This window comes from Balaenoptera physalus (genome assembly GCF_965194825.1).
Source record: "Balaenoptera physalus genome assembly, chromosome: 16".
NCBI classification, from domain to species: Eukaryota; Metazoa; Chordata; class Mammalia; order Artiodactyla; family Balaenopteridae; genus Balaenoptera; species Balaenoptera physalus.
The window spans coordinates 11,668,762-11,689,042 of NC_138898.1; the positions used below are offsets into that span (position 1 = coordinate 11,668,762).

At 41.8% G+C, this 20,281-nt stretch overlaps 1 protein-coding gene across 10 annotated transcripts in view; it reads right to left on the reverse strand.

Annotated features, from left to right (window-relative positions):
* SLC9A8 (solute carrier family 9 member A8) overlaps positions 1-20,281 on the reverse strand; it is a 67,535-nt gene that overhangs the window by 29,746 nt on the left and 17,508 nt on the right. For 9 of the 10 annotated variants that reach the window (XR_014254881.1, XM_082430469.1, XM_082430462.1 and 6 more), the window contains 4 exons: positions 15,027-15,085; positions 9,624-9,707; positions 4,429-4,530; positions 3,279-3,313 (listed from right to left, as the gene is read on the reverse strand). Coding sequence is in view for 9 of the 10 variants with exons in the window: in XM_082430469.1 (XP_082286595.1) it covers positions 3,279-3,313; positions 4,429-4,530; positions 9,624-9,707; positions 15,027-15,085 (280 nt within the window). In the remaining variant the exon portion in view is untranslated. Of the gene's footprint in view, positions 1-3,278; positions 3,314-4,428; positions 4,531-9,623; positions 9,708-12,411; positions 14,996-15,026; positions 15,086-20,281 lie in introns of those variants that run through there. The other variant, XM_082430467.1, reaches the window with a different exon arrangement.

Genomic DNA, 20,281 nt, shown 5'->3' on the forward strand with positions numbered 1-20,281 from the left:
GGCTAGGACTCTGCGCTTTCACTGCCAAGGCCTTGGTTCGATCCCTGGTCAGGGAACTGAGATCCCGCAAGCTGTGCGGCAAGGCCTGAGTAAGTAAAAAAAAAAAAAAAAAAAAAAGAAGTACATCCCAAAGCAGGGTGGGAGCCTGGGAGTGTGCAGCGGGTTGTGTGCTGGGCGACGACTCTGCGCGGCTCGCGGGCCCCTCCCTCCATCCCTCAGCAAGCGCAGGGTGGACAGCACCCACGGCCCCAGTGGGTGTTACCAGCTCTGGTAACAGCACTCCAATTTCCCCTTGTGGAGCCAGGCCTCCTCCACTCTCCATCCCTGTATTGCGTGGGGCTCTAGGGGTAGGCAGGGGACCCAGGCCTGGTCAGAGGTCCATCGCCAGGCATTTCACCAGGACACCAGGAATTAGGTTGGCCCTTTTGGCAGGGACGGCGAGGGTGATGGTGAGCCAAAAGCCATTGGTGCTGCCACGTGGGGTGAGCGCGCCGGAGGATGACGTCGACCAGCGAATAGCTAAGACAGAGAGAGGAGAGGTTCCTGACATCACAGGCCCCCAGAGGCTGCCATGCAGGAAGCCATCACTCCGGGGACACTTCTGTTCTACCAGTCAGCAAACTTCTTTTTTGCTAAAACGAGTTCGTGTTGGGTTTCAGTTGCACTGAAAGAGGCCTGACTGATGTTCTTTGTCATAGTTCCTGTGGCATCCTGAACTGAAAATCAAACAGCAGGAACTAGAAGACGGAGTGATGAATGGACAGAGGGATGGAGAGATGGAAAGATCTGTGGTTAAAGCAAATCCAGTGAAAACAGTGATTGTAGAATCTAGGTGGTCATGTGCGTGTCCACTGTACAGTGCTTCACCTTTTCTGTGTGTTTGAAATTTCCACAATAAAAAGTTGGGGGAGAAGTGCTTTGCATAAATTATGTAACACATTTAGCTTTGGCTGAGACTCTAAATTGGGGCACAGTGTTTCTGACAGTGAACATGGAAAGTCTGAAATATGAACTGCCTGAATCATGGAGAGGTCTGAATATAAGCAGTCATTGAATCTTGCCCGCAGCTGTTCCACTTCACACCTTATGACCCAGTCTTTTAAAAGGCCAGAAGCCAGAAGTTCAACTGAACAATGTGTTTTCTTTATTCCATCATCTCAAAAGACAGCAACGTCAACAAAACAAAAAGAAAACGGACTGGGGGACTTCCCTGGTGGCGCAGTGGTTGAGAATCCGCCTGCCAATGCAGGGGACACGGGTTTGAGCCCTGATCTGGGAAGATCCCACAGGCCGTGGAGCAACTAAGCCCCTGCACCACAACTACTGAGCCTGCGCTCTAGAGCCCATGAGCCACAACTACTGAGCGCACGTGCCACAACTACTGAAGCCCATGCACCTAGAGCCCGTGCTCTGCAACAAGAGAAGCCACCGCAATGAGAAGCCCCGCTCGCCGCAACTAGAGAAAGCCTGTGTGCAGCAACGAAGACCCAATGCAGCCAAAAATAAATAAAATTTAAAAATTAAAAAAAAAAAAAAGAAAAAGAAAATGGACTGGGATGGTGAAATAATTTAGGGTGTATCTATGAGTGGATTAGCTCTCCAGAGGAAACACCAATGAAGTAAAACCTTCTGTGCAAAAAAGTTATTTTTATGTTTCCTACTGTGCAGAGGTCCATGGGCCTCATGTTTGACCTGCATGGTATTTTGAAAAATGGATTAAGTTGGCAACATTTAAAACAGGAAAATTCCCTATTAAAATCCAGAAACTTGGCCTCTTTTGGAAAAAAAACAATTCAGTATCTGGCAATCCTGGGCCCATGTTCCCACGTGGTAATTAGCAGGTGGAGCTAAGAGGTGGCTGTCCCCTTCAGACGATGGGCTCTCTGGCTCACCACTGTCACCACCTCCAGACACACACCTGGCCAGCTCCCCTCTGTGAAGGGTTCTGCCAGGCCCTGCAGCTGTGTGGGTTTGCGACCGCTGGCTAATTTCCCCCAGAGCACCCCCCACCTGTGGGACAGTCACTTTCTAACAGGAAAGGAAGCGTCTGCCCCACAGAGAGAAACTCCACCTGGTTCTTACTCTGCTTGTCTAAGGGCCAGTTCTTTTATTCCTCTCCTCCTGAACATCCCAACCTCCGGTTCAATTCAATTTCACAAGGATTTATCAAGCGTTTTTTGTATCTCTAAGCAGTTGCCCCCAAACAGGTTGAAGGAACGAATGCTGTGACATCTTCCTTTACATCCACTGGGTTTTGAGCATTTCTTTTCAGTTGCAAAATACCTACAAAATGCAGGGCATCAGTTCTGCTCGGCTTCATGCTCCTTATGGAACAGGAATGTGACTTTCGCTACTTGTTTGTATAGCAAGACTATCTTACAACAAAGGCTTTGAAATTTATGTCCCTGGAGAGAAAATGAGATTGGACTTGATGCTATCAAAGGCACATTTCTCACGAAAAGGGCCCCAAGATTCTAATCTCCAAGTTGCTGCTGAAGGCTGTAAGCTCCGGCTGGCCCCGTGAAAGGGACCCCGGGGCCGAGCACTGGGCCCCACTTCTGAGCTCCCCAGCGAAGCCACAAGACAGAGTCCAGTGCTCCGGGGGAGAAACACAGAGCGAGGCTGCATACTCACTGTGCTTCTCAGAGAGGGGAAACCAGGTCACACTGTGTGTGGGCACTTTTTTAGCACTAGGCTTCCTAGGTTGCTTCTTGCTACACCAATTATGGAAATTTCTGGATTGGGCTCCTAGACAGCAGCTCTGAGGGCCCAATGGAGTAGCTGCAGCCTGAGAAGGATGCCCACAACAGAGCACCTGCTTCCCCCTCCCCATCCCCACCGCCTTTGTGGGAATCCCAGAGTAAAGATTCACATCTCACCCCCAACTCCATCCCCAATCTATCAAGAAGACAACTTTTCATTATGGCCATTGCAAAGCCTTAGAAATGAGTTGAAGATGATTCTTAATAATAAAAGGACAATGGTGCAGTGTGTGGTGTGTGTGAGGTGGCAGTTAACTAACCAAGAGTTATTCCCTTCAAAGCTGAAACTAAATCATTTCCATCAGCAACCCTCTGACTGGAGATCTTCAAAATTCCTCAATATAGTTTTGATTCATTTCAGAGACACAAATTAATTCAGAGTAGATTCTACAGCAGAAATAGTCAGCAAAACGAAAAGACAGAATAAAGAAGTACCACAGCCAGGAATCAATGTGGAGAAAACTTGGCCCCAGTCTGAAAAGTAGCCACATGGGTGTTAGAGTATGAAAGGTTTACCTGTCTGTCATGTTGAGTTTAGAGATTACATCAGCCTGTAAAATAAAACACACAAACACAGACACAAAAAAAAACCCCTGGAGAACAGCCAAGAAGATTAAAATGTCCATTAGTGCTTTATTACAAACTAATAAGGACATTAATCTTCAGTCCCCAAACCACTTGAAAAATACAGAAAACTCCTAAGTTTTAGTTTAGGCATGCATTCAATCATCATACATAGGAAGTATGAAAATGAACACTAATACTTGCAAGCCAAATTAACTAGTTTTCTTCTCTGAAGTTTATTCCCATTTGATGCTGGAAGCTGAGCAATGAAGAAGGTTGCATGACAGACAGATTTATTCTGGTGCCATCGAGGCAGCAGTAAAGGTGAAAATCAGATGGAATGGGCTTTTACCGATAGCCATCAAAAGAAGCAAACACATCTGACACATATAAGAGAAATCTGCCAGTCACCCCAAGGCCTGAATCTCAAACTGCGTTTGCAGAACTAGGGCGGACAAACTTTCTGCAACTGACCATATTGGAAAAGAACTGTGACATGCATAGACGTGCATAATGCAAAGCTACAGATACTACCTTCCTAGGTAGGTCTGGTTTAAAGTAATTCAAATTAATTTGAATTCAAAGTACAAAACACTCAATTGATGACACCGGGAATTGGTTTAGCAATGGTGGAAAATCCAGGGAAAATAATTCTACAGGAGGACAGCTTAGAATTGAGTGAAGACATTCAGAATCATCTTTGATTTTTAAAATGCAAATTTTTATTAAAGAAACAGTGTTTAACCTTGATTCAGTCTGATAATAGAATTGATACTGTTATAATTTGAAGATCTTGATGTATATATTCTGCTTTATTTTTAGGTATTCCAACTTAAGACAATATTGGTTTGCAAATAAGATCAAATACTTTTGGGGATTATGGAAAAGATTCACTCAATTCCAGACACTAAAGCTTCTCGAGGACACTGAGAGACAACTTCAGCATGCCTTTACTGTGCCTTGCTTGAGTCTGGATTTCTTTGCAGGAGAGCATTTACCTTGACTGTAGAACCCAGGCCCCATGAGGTGTCTCTACCCCACTTCCCTGCATGAGCTCTAAGAATGTAAGCTTTTCAAAGTTTCTCAAAGATGTTTTCCTTACCTGACCCAGAAAGTAAATTCCTCCACCTACTACAAAAGCGGAAATTGCCGTACCAAAAACAGCAAATAGGGTGATGGAACCAATATTTTGAAAGAAGTTACCCTGTTTGAGAGAACAGAAATGAGAGGAATGATTAGAAAGGCTGGTCTGCTCAGTGAAGACAAGGACCCCACAGCTGGCCCTTCTCACACGCTTGATTCTCTGTAAAGGGCACCATCACCCACCTTGGTTGGCAAGCTGGAAACCTGGGCATCTTCCCTCACCCCCACATGCAATGCAGAGCCAAGTCCTGTGGCTTTTGCGTTCCCCGACGCGGGGAACACATCTCCCTGCTTCTCACATCTCCCTGCTTCGCTCCATCACCATCCCCACCGCCCTTGCCCAACTGCCATCATCTCTCCCCTGGACCACTGCAATAGCTTCTAACAAGTCTCAACCATCCCTGGCCCTTGCCCTCTGCTCTCCAAGTGCTTCCAGAATGATCTCTGCAAAAGATAAATCTGACTGTGCTGCCTACACTCTGACCCCCACTTCCACTCAAAACGCAGTTAAAACCCAACCAAAGCCTCGATGGTTTGACCCCTCGAAGGCCTCTAACCTCCCCTTTGTTCTCTGGGTTCCAGTCACACTGGTAGCTTTTTGTTTTTCAAACACATCATGCTCCCTGGGCTTGGACCACTCTTCTTTCCCCTTCGCTTAGTGAACTTTAATCGTCCCAAGATCTCAGGACATTTGGACTCTTCCTGAGGGAAGCCTTCTCTGATCCCTTACCCAAGTCAGATCCCAGTCTATGCTCTCAATGCACAGCGACTCTCCCCTGGTAGCACTTGACATAGCTGAAACGTTACATTTATTTATGTAATTATTTGGTATCTGTCTCTGCCACTAGGCTGCAGGCTCAATGGGGGCAATGACCACATCTGCTTTTGTACAACACAGTCACTGGCATACTGCCTGTCAGATGCAAGATGCCCCATGAATAGGTACTGAAGGAATTAACTGTGTTTCATGTCTGATTAAAGTCCAAAGTTTATATAATTATAATTTTTCAATTAATTAAGAAAAGGTACATTACTACAAAGAATGTCAGGATAATAGGTTATACTATCAGAAGCTCCTTTGTGTAGTCCACATCTTTTAAGCAGTTTTATTTCACTCTATTAGTATCATCAAATATGACAGATAAAATATATTCCCATCTATACAGCATTTAAGAGAAAATATTTGAGTCCAAGCAGTATGGTAACATCTTTCAAATTTCCATAAAATTTAAAAAATTAAGCTATTTATTAGAATCCTGTGGACTCTGTTTAGGAATAAGGGCAGGGAAACTTGATGGTCTGTGATTGTGGGTCTGGACAAGGAAAACCATTTTTTCGCTCAGAAACTGTCGAGCCATAGACAACAGGAACTGATACTTTTTTTTTTTTTGGCCACGTCACGCGGCTTGTGGGATCTTAGTTCCCTGACCAGGGACTGAAACCTGGGCCCTCGGCAGTAAAAGTGCTGAGGTCCTAACCACTGGACCACGAGGGAATTCCCAGGAACTGATGCTTTAAAGCTCACTTCAGAAGACTGCCCTCAGCTCAGCACTGACAACCCACTAAGCCTATCTCCTTCAGGAAGTTTCTTTGCTTCATTTTTTGCAATTTTGATTTGGCTGACCATAATCCGACATTCAATTACTTTGTTCGGCATATCAATCTTTAGCACACAAAGAACTTTAAAATAGCTCAAGGCAAACACAATGATTTGGTTTTTTCCTAAACAAAAGGCTTTTCATCTATGAGTTTTTCTTTGCAGAGAGCTGCTTAATTTTGTTATTTAAAAATAGATTACACTAAGTCTTGGTTTGTTTATAGGGATCTAATTCTGATATAACTTACGTAGTTGGCTAATATTAATCTGGATGTTGAAAAGTTACCCACATTCAAGTTGCCCCACTGTAAGAACTTCCCTTTGCTTCATAAAGCAAATTTATCTGCTTCTCTCAGACATAATTTAAAAAATGTTCTATTCTTGGGCTTCCCTGGTGGTGCAGTGGTTAAGAATCCGCCTGCCAATACAGGGAACACGGGTTCAAGCCCTGGTCCGGGAAGATCCCACATGCTGCGGAGCAACTAAGCCCGGGCACCACAACTACTGAGCCTGCGCTCTAGAGCCCATGAGCCACAGCTACTGAGGCCCATGTGCCTAGAGCCCGTGCTCTGCAACAAGAGAAGCCACCACAATGAGAAGCCCGCGCACTGGAATGAAGAGTAGCCCCCGCTCGCCGCAACTAGAGAAAGCCTGCGCGCAGCAATGAAGACCCAACGCAGCCAAAAATAAATAAATAAATAAATAAATTTATTTTTTTAAAAAGTTCTATTCTTTATATGATATTAATAATTTAAAGAACCAAATAGCTGCCTACCTAATGCATACCAACTGATGATAACTGTACTGAAATTTTTATTCCAAGTCCAAATTTACATCAGCAAATACAGCAATATTAAAATAAAGTCAACTTCCTCTCTTCTTTGGGGGTGGGTAGGCAGTGGACAGAAATCTCTGAATTCCCATTCCAACTCACACTAGTCCCACATAAATTGTCACAGTTTCTGCTATAAAGCCATCTTCAAAAATATGTTCTCTTAAGAAACTACTATTTTCCTCAAATTTTGAATGAGTTTATTTCCCCTCCCTCCAAAAAATTAGAAAATAAAAACTTTACATGTGCTAATATAATAACCAGTCTTATGTTTTTAAGTCAAAATCGAATCATTTTTTGGGAGTTCCCTGGCAGTCCAGTGGTTAGGACTCTGTGCTCTCACTGCCGAGGGCCAGGGTTCAATCCCTGGTCGAGGAACTAAGATCTCACAAGCCGAGTGGCAGCCAAAGGGGGAAAAAAAAAAAAAAAAAATCAATCCATTTTCTTCAGCACTATTTTGAAATACTTTCATAATCTGCTCTCAGTTCTTTCAAGATTTGTTCACAAAATTAAAGAGTAAGAGATACTGACCTTCAAATCCTTCTTGCTTGTTTTCTTTTTAACAATTATCTGATGTCAGTAATGGTTTATAAGATATGGGATTTTTTTTTATATTAAACTTCCTTTTCACTTTTTCTTTTGATTAATGCACAATAAAATAATAACTTAAAAAACAATCTGGCCTGAACATCTTAGAATAATTTTGCTTCAATATCCAGGAGGAAAATTAAAAATTTAATTTGTATGTTTTTACCAAAACTCTCATAATAAATTTAACTCAAGTTTATTACATTATTATTAATAATAACACTAGTCATGTTATAATAGATAATGACAAGAAGCACTACCAATTATTTAATGTGGTGAGTGGTGCTTTGCATACATTCTTTCATCTAATGTAAATCTCAAAGCAACCTAGGAGGTAGGGTTTTGGGGATCTTTTTGTTCTCTGTTTTTAATTTCTACTCTACTCAAAAGGAACCTATAGGGGGCAGCGCATGATTAGGCCTAGGTCTCTCTGGCTCTAAAGTCCAGGCTCTTTCCTCTCTCCAAAGATAGGCCAAACCTTAGTCCTTCCAACCTTCACAGTTTTTTAAAATCACATTTACAAAATAACTGTTGTATTACTAGTATTTTAAGTTGAATCACCTTTTTATTTTAAAACTTAAATACACTTATATTTAAAAAGAACTCATATGGACTTCCCTAGTGGCGCAGTGGTTTAGAATCCGCCTGCCAATACAGGGGACACGGGTTCGAGCCCTGGTCCGGGAAGATCCCACATGCCATGGAGCAACTAAGCCCATGTGCCACAACTACTGAGCCTGCGCTCTAGAGCCCGTGAGCCACAACTACTGAGCCCACGTGCCACAACTACTGAAGCCCGTGCACCTAGAGCCCATGCTCTGCAACAAGAGAAGCCACCACAACGAGAAGCCGGCGCACCGCAATGAAGAGTAGCCCCCGCTCGATGCAACTAGAGAAAGCCCGCAGGCAGCAACAAAGACCCAACGCAGACAAAAATAAATAAATAGGGCTTCCCTGGTGGTGCAGTGGTTGAGAATCTGCCTGCCAATGCAGGGGACACAGGTTCGAGCCCTGGTCTGGGAAGATGCCACATGCCGCGGGGTAACTGGGCCCGTGAGCCACAACTACTGAGCCTGCGCATCTGGAGCTTGTGCTCCGCAACAAGAGAAGCCGCGATAGTGAGAGGCCCGTGCACTGCGATGAAGAGTGGCCCCCACTCGCCGCAACTAGAGAAAGCCCTTGCACAGAAACGAAGACCCAACACAGCCAAAAATAAATAAATAAATAAAAAATAAAAATAAAGGAATTCCTTAAAAAAAAATTTCAAAAATAAATAAATACATAAATAAATTTATGAAAAAAAAGAGTTGCTATACAAATTAAAAAAAAAAAAAAAAGGAACTCATAGACAAGGAAAAGACTCAGGTACACACACAAACTGGCTTAAAAGTGAGAAGCTCCTGCCCAGGCAGAAAGAGCCCCAGTGGAAGCTGAAGACAGAGACCAGAAATGCCAGAGCAAAGCAGAGAACTGAGCAGGGCCCAGTGACGCTGCTCTCCAGGGTCAGGGAGCCAAGAATGAGCGGAGCAACTGTGGGAGTAGATGAATGGGCCAGAAGGAGGTGGAAGACTAGGGGGAAGGATGGGGGCTCCAGTTTGGTGAGGAAAAGCAGGGCCAGGGAGAGGGTGGGAAGGAATGGAGACTGGGGCTTAAAGGGCATAATGGCTGGGAGTTGAGGCCCAGGGCAGTGCCCTGAGAGGGGAGACACTGAAGGATGGATGGGTGCAAGGCAGGAGAAAGGCCCGATATGGTGACATGAGAACCAGTAGGCCTGGGGCACCTGTCCCTGTCATCCCAGGACACAGTCTGTCCTCTTAACATGGGTCAGTCTGTGTCCAAGAGGAGTCAATGTAACACCTGTGTACCATCAAAATCACTTTGGCTATTTCTTTCTAGGCAAAGTACCCCTCTATGGAAAACACTAGTAAGCCACACTGCCTGAAACCATGAAAGCAGCCCACTGACCATGTTTGTTCCCTCTGCAAGTCAGGCATGACAGTCCAGCTTCTACCACAGACGCCAGGGTGTTCACACAGAGCCACCACTGCTAAATTAACACCCGAGCTTTTAAGGAACTTGCCCTACAAACACACGGAGCCACCCAGACCAAAAGCACTAATGTGTGCCTGAGTCTTACCTTGTGTAATGAATATCCTGACTCAAATATAATAGGTGGAAGCAAAAGGAGGAAAAACATATTTGGACGAAACATTTCTTCCTCCTGTAAATATAAAATGGATATTTTCAGAGGCATGAAATCTGTGTAATTAAGAAATAAATCCATCAATGATAAGCCAAAGTAACTGTTCTCTTAGAACCTGGCCCAGTGGAAAAATACAATGCTTAAACCACAACCTGATAATAAAACCAAACAAAAGGAGCGACAAAAACAAACAAACAAAAGGAGACAAAAACAAACAAATATACAAAAACCTCAAAACCTGCATTTAAAAATGTAGGACAAATGATTTTAAAAGGTGACCAGCAAAATAAACAGCAGAATGAACCACTTCCGAACATAAAGCGGTATGCTTTTTATTCTTTACTAAGGAAAGAAAGCTAATTTTAATATAGAAGACATTTCAATTCAAATAGAACACTTTCAAAAACAAGTCCACAAATTGGATTCCTCCAGGAAAAAGGTTAACGGTAAGCCCTAAAACAATCCACTTAGAGGAAGAGTAAACCCTACTCATGTTTAAAACAGCCCTGCCTTTTCTCTGCATGTCATAGACAACTATGCTATTTTCCTAAATCTGATGTGATGAAACAGTCCTCACCTGATGCCCTTGCAACCTGGGACATGGCTATAAAGCGAGCCCCTTGCCATGCTTTCAGATTCAAATATTAAGTACCATTATGAAAGGTGTTTTTAGAATATGGCCACCTTTGGGGGGAATGGAATAATAATTTCATCTTCTAAGGTAATACAGCTCTCTAGTTGTTGGTGGATTGGGGGAAAATACATACTGGTTCTCAAACCCAAAATGACTACAGGTAATACGCAGTTTATTTAATACTGCAAAATCAGGCCCTTTTCATATGAAAACTTCTATGTCACAATCTTGACAGTCTGACTTCTTGTCAAAATCCCTATTCAAAAGAATGATAAATGTATCCTTACAAATGTACGGCTGTTACCATAAAGACTAAAATAACATTCAAAAAAGGCTCAAAATAGAAGCAAATGATGACTTCTGAAAATGCCTTATTAAGTCTTAAAATAACTGCCTGTATCACAAGCTCATGACTCAGACTGGGGCCATGTGAAAAGAAATGGGCTGATCCCTGTGCTTTGTGGGGCAACCTATTCGCAGGATCTGTGCAGCTGGGCCACTGCAGAGACTCTGGGAGTTTCAGAAACAAAACCTCCCCTGGGAAAAAGGAGAACCCACCTGCAGTGGGTTCACAGTGTCCTCTATTCCCAATTCATGTCCACCTGGAACCTCAGAATGCGACCTGATTTGAAAATAGGGTCTTTGCAGATGGAATTAAGGGAAGAATCCAGCTGAGATCATACTGGATTAGGGTGGGCCCTAAACCCAATGACAGTGTCCTTAAAAGAGACAGAAAGGGACACACAGACACAGAGACGAAGGCACATGAGGACAGACTGAAGCAGAGACAGGAGTTAGGCTGCCATCACCAAGGAATGCCTGGGACCACCCGAAACCGGAAGAGGCAGAGAAGGATTCTCCTTTAGGGCCTGGATTCGCTCCCTTGAGGGAGCGTGGCCCTGCCAACACCTTGATTTCAGACTTCTGGCCTCTAGAACGATGAGAGAACAAATCTCTGCTGTTTTAAGCCACCCAATTTGTGGTAATTCGTTACAGAAGCCACAGGAAATGCACACACCACCTTATAGTGAATAGTGTTACAGAAAGATCCCAGGTTCCTTTGGGCAGTATCTCCCCTAAAGTGGTCTGATGTGGTTTTAGGTGGTACTTGAGCAATGTGTGTCGAATACCACCAACCCCACGGATTGAGAAAGTCAGCCCTTTTTGATTCTTTTTCAATCCCAATTAAGTCAGATGCGTCAGTTTGGTGCTACCGTGTTAAGCCTCTCTCCAATATGCTGATCCCCCTTTTTGACAAAGAGGACAGGCTTGACCTCAGAGGCTTCAGCAAGCAAATGTACCACTTTGTTTTTATCGTATTTATTTATAAAAACAATATTGGTTTCCCACTTAAAACAGTATTATAATGTTTCCTTTAAAATAAATGTATATAGTACACCAACGTTCATAGCAGCATTATTCACGACAGTCAAAAGGTGGAAACAACCCCAGGGTCCATCAACAGATGAATGGATAAACAAAGTGTGGTATATACCGACCATGGAATATTATTCAGCCGTAAAAAGGAAAGAACTTATGACACAGGCTACAAAGTGGATGAACCTTAAAAACATCATGCTAAGTATTGATAAAATAAGCCAGATAAAAAAGGACAAATATTGTATGATTCCACCCATTTGAGGTACCTAGAATAGGTAAATTCATAAACACAGAAAGTAAAATAGGGGCTACTAAAAAAATAGAAAATACTAAGAAAAATAGAAAGTGGAAAAGAAAGTAGGGAGAGAGGAATAGGGAATTGTATAATGGGTAGAGTTTCTGCCTGGGATGATGAAAAAATTCTGGAAATAGATAGTGGTGATGATTAAACAACATTGTAAATGTATTTAATGCCACTGAATTGTACACTTAAAAATGGCTAAAATGCTAAATTTTATGTTACGTATATTTTACCACAATAAAAGCTTTTAAAAAACTGTTACAAAGACGTATACATAAAAAAGCAAGTTGACTTAAAGAAACATATTAAGCATATGACAATATAGGTAGAAGGCAGGCCCAGCAGGACAGTTTGGAAACAGACCTACATGGAAAGAAAACACCCAGCAACTTCACTGTTTTTCTTACCTCCCCTGTTCCCTGCAGCACCCAGTTTCCAAACAGATCCTGCTTCCTGCTTTGGCTTCCACAAACACCTGCTCCTCCAGAAAGCCTGCCCAGCTGTCTTAGCCTAAAAACCTCACCCTATTCTGAGGTCAAGCACTGGTTGTCTAGATGGCTCTTCAGGGCACTTAATTACAGTCACCACCCAACTGTGGTTCACTCATCTATACTACTCAATATATTATTATTATTTAACTTGAAAACTAACATCTGTTGAAAAATAAATTTAATAATACCGAAGCATATAAAACTGAAAGTAAAAGATAACCTTTCCTCCTCCTGCTCGGAGCAGGGAATCATACAGCATTCCCCAGGGGAGCAGCTGCACTCAGTGCCTCGGATCTCTGCTGTGGGGAATGTGGGCTTGGTGTTGAGAGAGCTTCTGCTTCTTCGAGAGAATCTAGAAGTTCAAATTTTTATGTCAGGACTTCCCTGGTGGCGCAGTGGTTAAGAATCCGCCTGCCAATGCAGGGGACACAGGCTTGAGCCCTGGTCCGGGAAGATCCCACATGCCTTGTGGCAACTAACCCCGTGAGCCACAACTACTGAGCCCGCATGCCACAGCTACTGAAGCCTGCGTGCCTAGAGCCCGTGCTCCACAACAAGAGAAGCCTGCTCACGACATCGAAGAGTAGCCCCCACTCGCAACTAGAGAAAGCCCACACGCAGCAACGAAGACCCAATGCAGCCAAAAATAAATACATTAATTAATTTTAAAAAAAGATTACAAATTAAGCAGTTTAAAATATTTTTTAAAATCTATGTGAAATTTCTATAATTTTGTATAGATTAATAACATTTAAAATAAAACTGGGGGCACAGTTCTTGAGGTGCTAGCCTACTGTGTTCCCCCTTTGCCTGGCAAAGAAATAAAGCCACTCCTTTCTCCTCCATGAAAAACAAAATAAAACAAAACAAAAAACTTAATGATTTTTTAATTGTTTTAAAATCGATTCCAATTTTGATCAATTGATTTTAAATCAAACAAAATGTGTTAGTGGGCGGTATTTACACATCAGGCTCTATCTAGTCTAAGAGTTGAGAAAGGGTGTACGGTCAGTTGCTCCTGCCCTAGAATGAGCCACTGAGGGGGGGGTTAAACTGAACCAGCTGCAGAAGCCACTGTGAGGGGGGTTAAACTGAACCAGTTGAGCTTCATACACAGCATGCTCCAGTGGGGTCTGCCTAGCCCCTTCCTCAGCTGAGGGTAGCTCTAGAAATATTCCAAGCTCAATGTACATTTTGAGAATTCATTTAATACATACAATATATCCTGAATATTATTTATAACAGCTTCAAATTGTGTTTTACGTCAGACCATGAGGCTTGTTTTGCAAATTTTTTTTTTTTTAATTTACTTATTTCTTTATGTTTGGCTGCATTGGGTCTTCATTGCCGTGTGTGGGCTTTCTCTAGTTGCGGTGAGCCGGGGCTACTCTTCATTGCTGTGCGCGGGCTTCTCATTGTGGTGGGCTTCTCTTGTTGCGAGCACAGGCTCTAGGTGCACAGGCTTCAGTAACTGTGGCTCGCAGGCTCTAGAGCGTAGGCTCAGTAGTTGTGGCACACGGGCTTAGTTGCTCCACGGCATGTGGGATCTTCCCGGACCAGGGCTCGAACCCGTGTCCCCTGCACTGGCAGGCGGGTTCTTAACCACTGCGCCACCAGGGAAGCCCTGTTTTGCAAATTTATACACTACATTTCCACAGGTAAATTAATCCTCACACCTAGGAGCTGCATCAAAGTAGGAAGGGCTCAGATGTGACACATTTTAACCATACAATTCTTTTAATATTTTGAAATGGACCTTATTTCCCTCCACAAAATCAGTTTTGTTACACACTTGTTAAACTCCCTACTCGATATAGATGCTCAAAGTTCAAGCTGAAACTTGAGTTTCAATTAGTCCTTGGACCTCACGCTCTAATGACCATTGCGTGAACGTAAGGGTGGGAACATCCACAAGTGAGGACAGCATGGTGTGGTGGAGAAAATATAGAACACATAGGACCAGATGGTCTGGACACAAGAGCCAACTCAACCGCTCTCTAGCTCTGTGATGTTAGACATGTCCCAACCTCTCAGAGGTCACTTTCTTCATCTGTAAAAATGGGGATAATACGTGGTCAATCTACCTCCATGGTTGTCATGAGGATGACAGAAGCTACAGTATATAAAGCATTCTGTAAGGTCTACAGTGCTGGGCAGATAGATATGTCTTATTGGGCTCAGCTGTCAGAATGGAATTAGGAGCAATAAACATTGTTTAATGTTAAATGTTAATTAGAGCCTTGTATGCAGCAAGTTAGTCTAAGATTATAAAAATGCAAATAAATAACAAAACATGGCATTGAATGCTCCTATGTTAATTTGAAACAGTGTGAGATTTATGCTTTTTCAAAAAACTCAGATGTAAAGATATCAACCCTAATCTACCAGAATGTTAAAAAATTAATGGGACAATATAAACTTCACTGACAGTTGAGGAATGATAAGAAAGCCACCATAATCAGTGTTACTAAACTTAAGAACCAATAAAAATTATAATTATGTTAAAAAAAAGAACAGTTGGGTAAACCTACCTTCCAATTTGCCAGTTTTTTAAACTCTATAATTTTTATAACTGCTCCCATGAGAATACCTAGAAGAGAGAATATAAAGTTTAACAAAAATTAAGATATAAGAAAGATTACTCAGGTTTATTATTCTAAAGAAACTGATTATTATTACGTCTCTAAATGGCATCTGTGAATTTCTGCAAGTTTTATGTCTGAAAACATAAGAATGGAAATTAGTGTGGAGTTTTATGAATCACATGAGTTTCTCACTTGCATCTCAGGCAAACATACTATAACGAAGTCTACAAAAACCTGGGGGTGGGGGTGGGGGGAAGGGTGAAAAAGCTTTACAAAACAAGACCTAGGGATAGTTTGCCTGGCATGGAAGATTTAAGCATCTGTCATTCTTGCTATATCCACCCATTTTCGATTTGAAATGGCAGAAAGCTAAGTTTGCCCTGTACTACTTATTCCTACCGTTTTCAAAAAGGAATCCAAGATCACTTTCTCAGGCTCAGATGGTAGCTCTATGTAGAGTATTTAGTTAGAGTTAAAGCCCCAATGCTGAAAATAACCTAAAGTGAAAATTCTGTGAAATTCCTGGAACAAAACAGACCATTAAGTTCAGGCATGTTTCCACAAAGCTGACAGGCTCATTATTATCTCATAAAGAACCTACCAAAAATAATTCTCAAAGAAGCATCATGGGTACAATTTATGATTGCTCTGTTACTCACTAGATTAATGATTCTTAACCCTGTGGGCTCATCAGAATCATCATGGGAGCTTTTTATGAAATAGACACCTGAGCAGAACTTGGGATCTGCAAAATAACAATCTCTGGTAGGGGGTGATACAAAGCAAGGCTGAAGACCACTGTTACAGATGCTTAAACATAAAGACTTCCCTTGCGGACTTCCCTGGTGGCACAGTGCTTAAGAATCCGCCTGCCAATGCAGGGGACACGGGTTCGATCCTTGGTCCGGGAAGATCCCACATGCCACGGAGCAACTAAGCCCGTGTGCCGTAACTACTGAGCCTGTGCTCTAGAGCCCACGAGCCACAACTACTGAAGCCCACGTGCCTAGAGCCCGTGCTCCGCAACAAGAGAAGCCACTGCAATGACAAGTCCGTGCACCGCAACGAAGAGTAGCCCCCGCTTGCTGCAACTAGAGAAAAGCCCGCACGCAGCAATGAAGACCCAACGCAGCCAAAAAAAAGACTTCCCTTTCCCCTAGAGGGGAAGGAGCTTTTTCCCATCAACAACAGAAAGCTGAAGAAACACACCTTATTGGGTGGGGTGAGGAGAAAATACAAGAACACAGAGGTTTATTAGGAAAAGAAGGTGCACTAACACTAATTGTCATGGGGAAGGAGGGGTTTGAGGTGAAGAGAGGATCAGTTGATTTTAACTTTATAAACCTCTGTACTATTTGTACTGTTATATATTAGTAAAAGACCAACAAAACTGTTTTGATAAAAAGGACATAAGACGAAATAGGTCTGAGCTATAAAGGGAATCAATGACATTTTCAGAACAGTAATTGTACATTCACTTCCACGTGGCATGAAAGCACTGATTCTAACCCCTCTCTAGAGTTCCCCAGTTGCTTCCTTTTTCTTATATTTTTAAATTGTGTATATATTTTAAGGAGTTTTCACACAATTTTTTATTAACCGAATAGTTCATGAATACTTTGTAAAATGTTATAAATAAGACAAAAGTCCCTTTTGATGAAATCCCACCCCCACTAGTTCTCTCTCTCCCTGCCCCAAGGTAACCAACCATCTTGATAAGTCTGGGGAATATTCTACCAGACCCTTCTCTATGCCCTTACATATTTATATTTACCATACAGTACTAGGGTGCGTGTGTATGTAACACATGGCACACCTGTGTGTATTTATATAAAATTTATGGTACTATAATGCATCTTTTTTTTCTTTTTCTTGGCTGCCTGGCACACGGGATCTTAGTTCCCAGACCTGGGATCGAACCCGTGCCCCCTGCAATGGAAGCACACGGTACCTCCAGAGAAGTCCTATAGCAGGTAGTTTCTACTACCTGCTATTTTGCTCAGTGTTATGATCAGGGGTGACTACATATAGATCTGCCTCATTCCTTTTTAACAGCTCTACAGCACAGCATAAAGATGCCACAGACTGAATAGACATTTCTCCAAAGATATACAAATGGCCAATAAGCACACGAAAAGACGCTCCACATCATTAGTCATTAGGGAAATGGAAATCAAAACCACAATGAGACACCAGTTCATACCCACTAGGACAGCTATAACTTTTTTAAAATGGAAAATAAGTGTTGGCAAGGATATAGAGAAACTGGAACCCTTAATACATCGATGATGGAAAAGTAAAATGGCACAACTGCTGTAGAAAAGTTTGGCAATTCCTCAAAAAGTAAAACAGAGTTACCATATGACCCAGCAATTCTACACAGGAGAATAGAAAACCTATGTTCGTACAGAAACTTGTACATGGATGTTCATAACAGCATTATTAGCCCAAAGGTGGAAACAACGCAAATGTCCACCAACTGATGAATGGATCAGCAAAATGTGGTATATCCACACAATGGAATGTTATCCGGCAGTAAAAAAGAATGGAGTACTGATACATATTGCAATGTGGATGAATCTTGAAAACATGCTACGTAAAAGAAGCCAGACACAAAAGACATCTTTTATGATCCATTGATATGAAATATTCAGAACTGGCACATCTATAGATTGCCTTTGTCTCTACAGAGACAGAAATGGTTTCCCGGGGCTGGGGAGGAGAGTTTCAGGGATGATAGGTAAAGGGTATGGGGCTTCTTTTCGGGGTGATGAAATGTTCTAAAATTGTTCTCATGGTTGCACAACTGTGAATATACTAAAACCCTGAACTGTACGTTTAAAATGAGTAACTTGCATGGTATGTGAATTATATCACAATAAAACGGTCACCCCACCCCCGCCCCCGAAAGGCCAGATCGTATGGTTCCATTCATATGAAATGTCCAGAACAGACAGATCTAGAGACAGGAGGTAGGTTAGTGGTTGCCAGCGGAAAGGGGAGGGGGAAAATGTGCAGTGACTGCTAATGTGCAGAGAGTATCTTTTTGAGGTGATAAAAATGTTCTGGAATTAAGACAGTGGTGATAGTTGCACAACCCTATAAATATACTAAAAAGCACTGAATTCTACACTTTAAAATTATAAAGTTTATGTTATGTAAATTCTGCTTTACTGTTTAAAAAATTTTATTGAAGTATAGTTGATTTTCGCTGTCATGTTAGTTTCAGGTAAACATATATATATATATATATATTTTTTTTTTTCAGATTATTTTCCCTTACAGATTATAAAATATTGAGTATAGTTCCCTATGCTATACAGTAGGTCCTCGTTGGTTATCTATTTTATATACAGTAGTGTGTATGTGTTAATCCCAACCTCCTAATTAATCCCTCCCCTCCATTTTAATTTTTTTAAAAGTCACTATCTTTTTAATGTTCCCCCAATGATGGCTGTCTCCAACTGTTTGCCATTAACAGCTGCAGTGAACATGCTTGTATGTGCCTCTTTGTGTAAGAGTGTCTCCCTAGGGCAGATCCAGAGACAGTGAATGGCATGAGCATTTTTATCTCTGAAAACGTTGCCAAACTGTCCTCCAAAGTGGCTGTGCCGATTTACACCCCTTGCACCAAAGCATCCTCACCAACCCTGGAAAATCATCAGACTTTAACACTTCTGCCAGTATGAGGGGCAAGAAATCGTACTTTAAGGTTTCGATTTGCATTTACAGTCAACCTGCACTCAGTAATCATTCCTGATTACTAGGGAAGCTGGAACTTTTTTCATGATTTCAGATTTAATTTTTAAAGCTAGTGTTTTTCTGTGCTACTAAACCTCAACTTTCTTTTTCCTTTGTAAATGTACACCAAAAACTTTAATACTATGATCAATGCTTTTGTAATTAATATACATGAAGCAATTACATTTGAGAATCAGTGATTATTCTATTGCCTAAGCTTGTTCCTATATTATTATTAATGAGGCATTAGAAAGCTTTGTAAAATACAATATGATATTATTACTACTATTACTATTATTACTATTACATGAGGAATCCTTTTGAAATGTCCTAGGACTGAACTATGGTACAACATTAAATTGGCAAACTCCTTTACCTTTTGAGATTGAGGTTCAAAGTTAGGTCAAATCAACCTAGTGTCCAGGAGAAGTTAATTTATACCATACAACCAGACACCCTGGAAATAATACCCTAGATACAATTTTGTATCTTCCTATCAGTAAAAAGAATTTGACCATGCACCTTCAAGTTACAAATTTTTATTTTATTATTATAAAAAAAGTGCTACTACATTAATGTATTTTAAAATAACACAGGGATTTGGCTGTCCAGTGGTTAGGACTCCACACTTTCACTGTCGAGGGCCCAGGTTCAATCCCTGGTCGGGGAACTAAGATCCCACAAGCTGTGCGGCACAGCCAAAAATTAATAAAATAAATAACACAAAAAACAGAGATTGTAAAGGAGATTCAAATTAAACAGAAACATAAGTTCTAATATTTCCTTTTGCCTCCTATGGATCTTCGTACACACACCTCATTATGGATACCGCTGGATTCACTCAAAGGATTAGGAGTAATTCATAATTATTTGCTGAGACCCTTCTCCCAGGATTTGTCAGGTTAAATCATTCTTACTCCTCAAGAGAATGCTCCAGGTAGGAAGGCTCAGAGAGCCTCTTCTGACAGCTCAGGGCCAGCAAGTGACAGTGGACTGCTGGCTCCTGGGTGCCGTCTACCACCTCTGGACGAGGAGACACAGGGAGACTGCACTACTGCTACGAACTGATAACACCCTTCCCACTCCCAGGGTGCACTGCTGGTCTACCATTATCGCTGTAAAATACGAGTATTCCTGAATACGAACAGTACAGGAAAGTGCCTAAAATGTATTAAGTATAACAATCAGTACAAAACAGTATGTAGAACATGATCCTAGTTCCCTTAAAAATATACGTATATGTGTATATGCACACACATTTATTAATTTGCATTGTGTTAAAAAGAAACACACACACACACACACACTATGGTGCTAGGCACTGTGCTACCGTATACAATATACGTTATTTAAGCTCATTCTCATGATTACCCTACAAGGTAATAAACCATAATAATATAAATGATAATAATATTGATAGCAGCAGCTAACAGTTATTGATTACTTAGCAGGTAGGCATT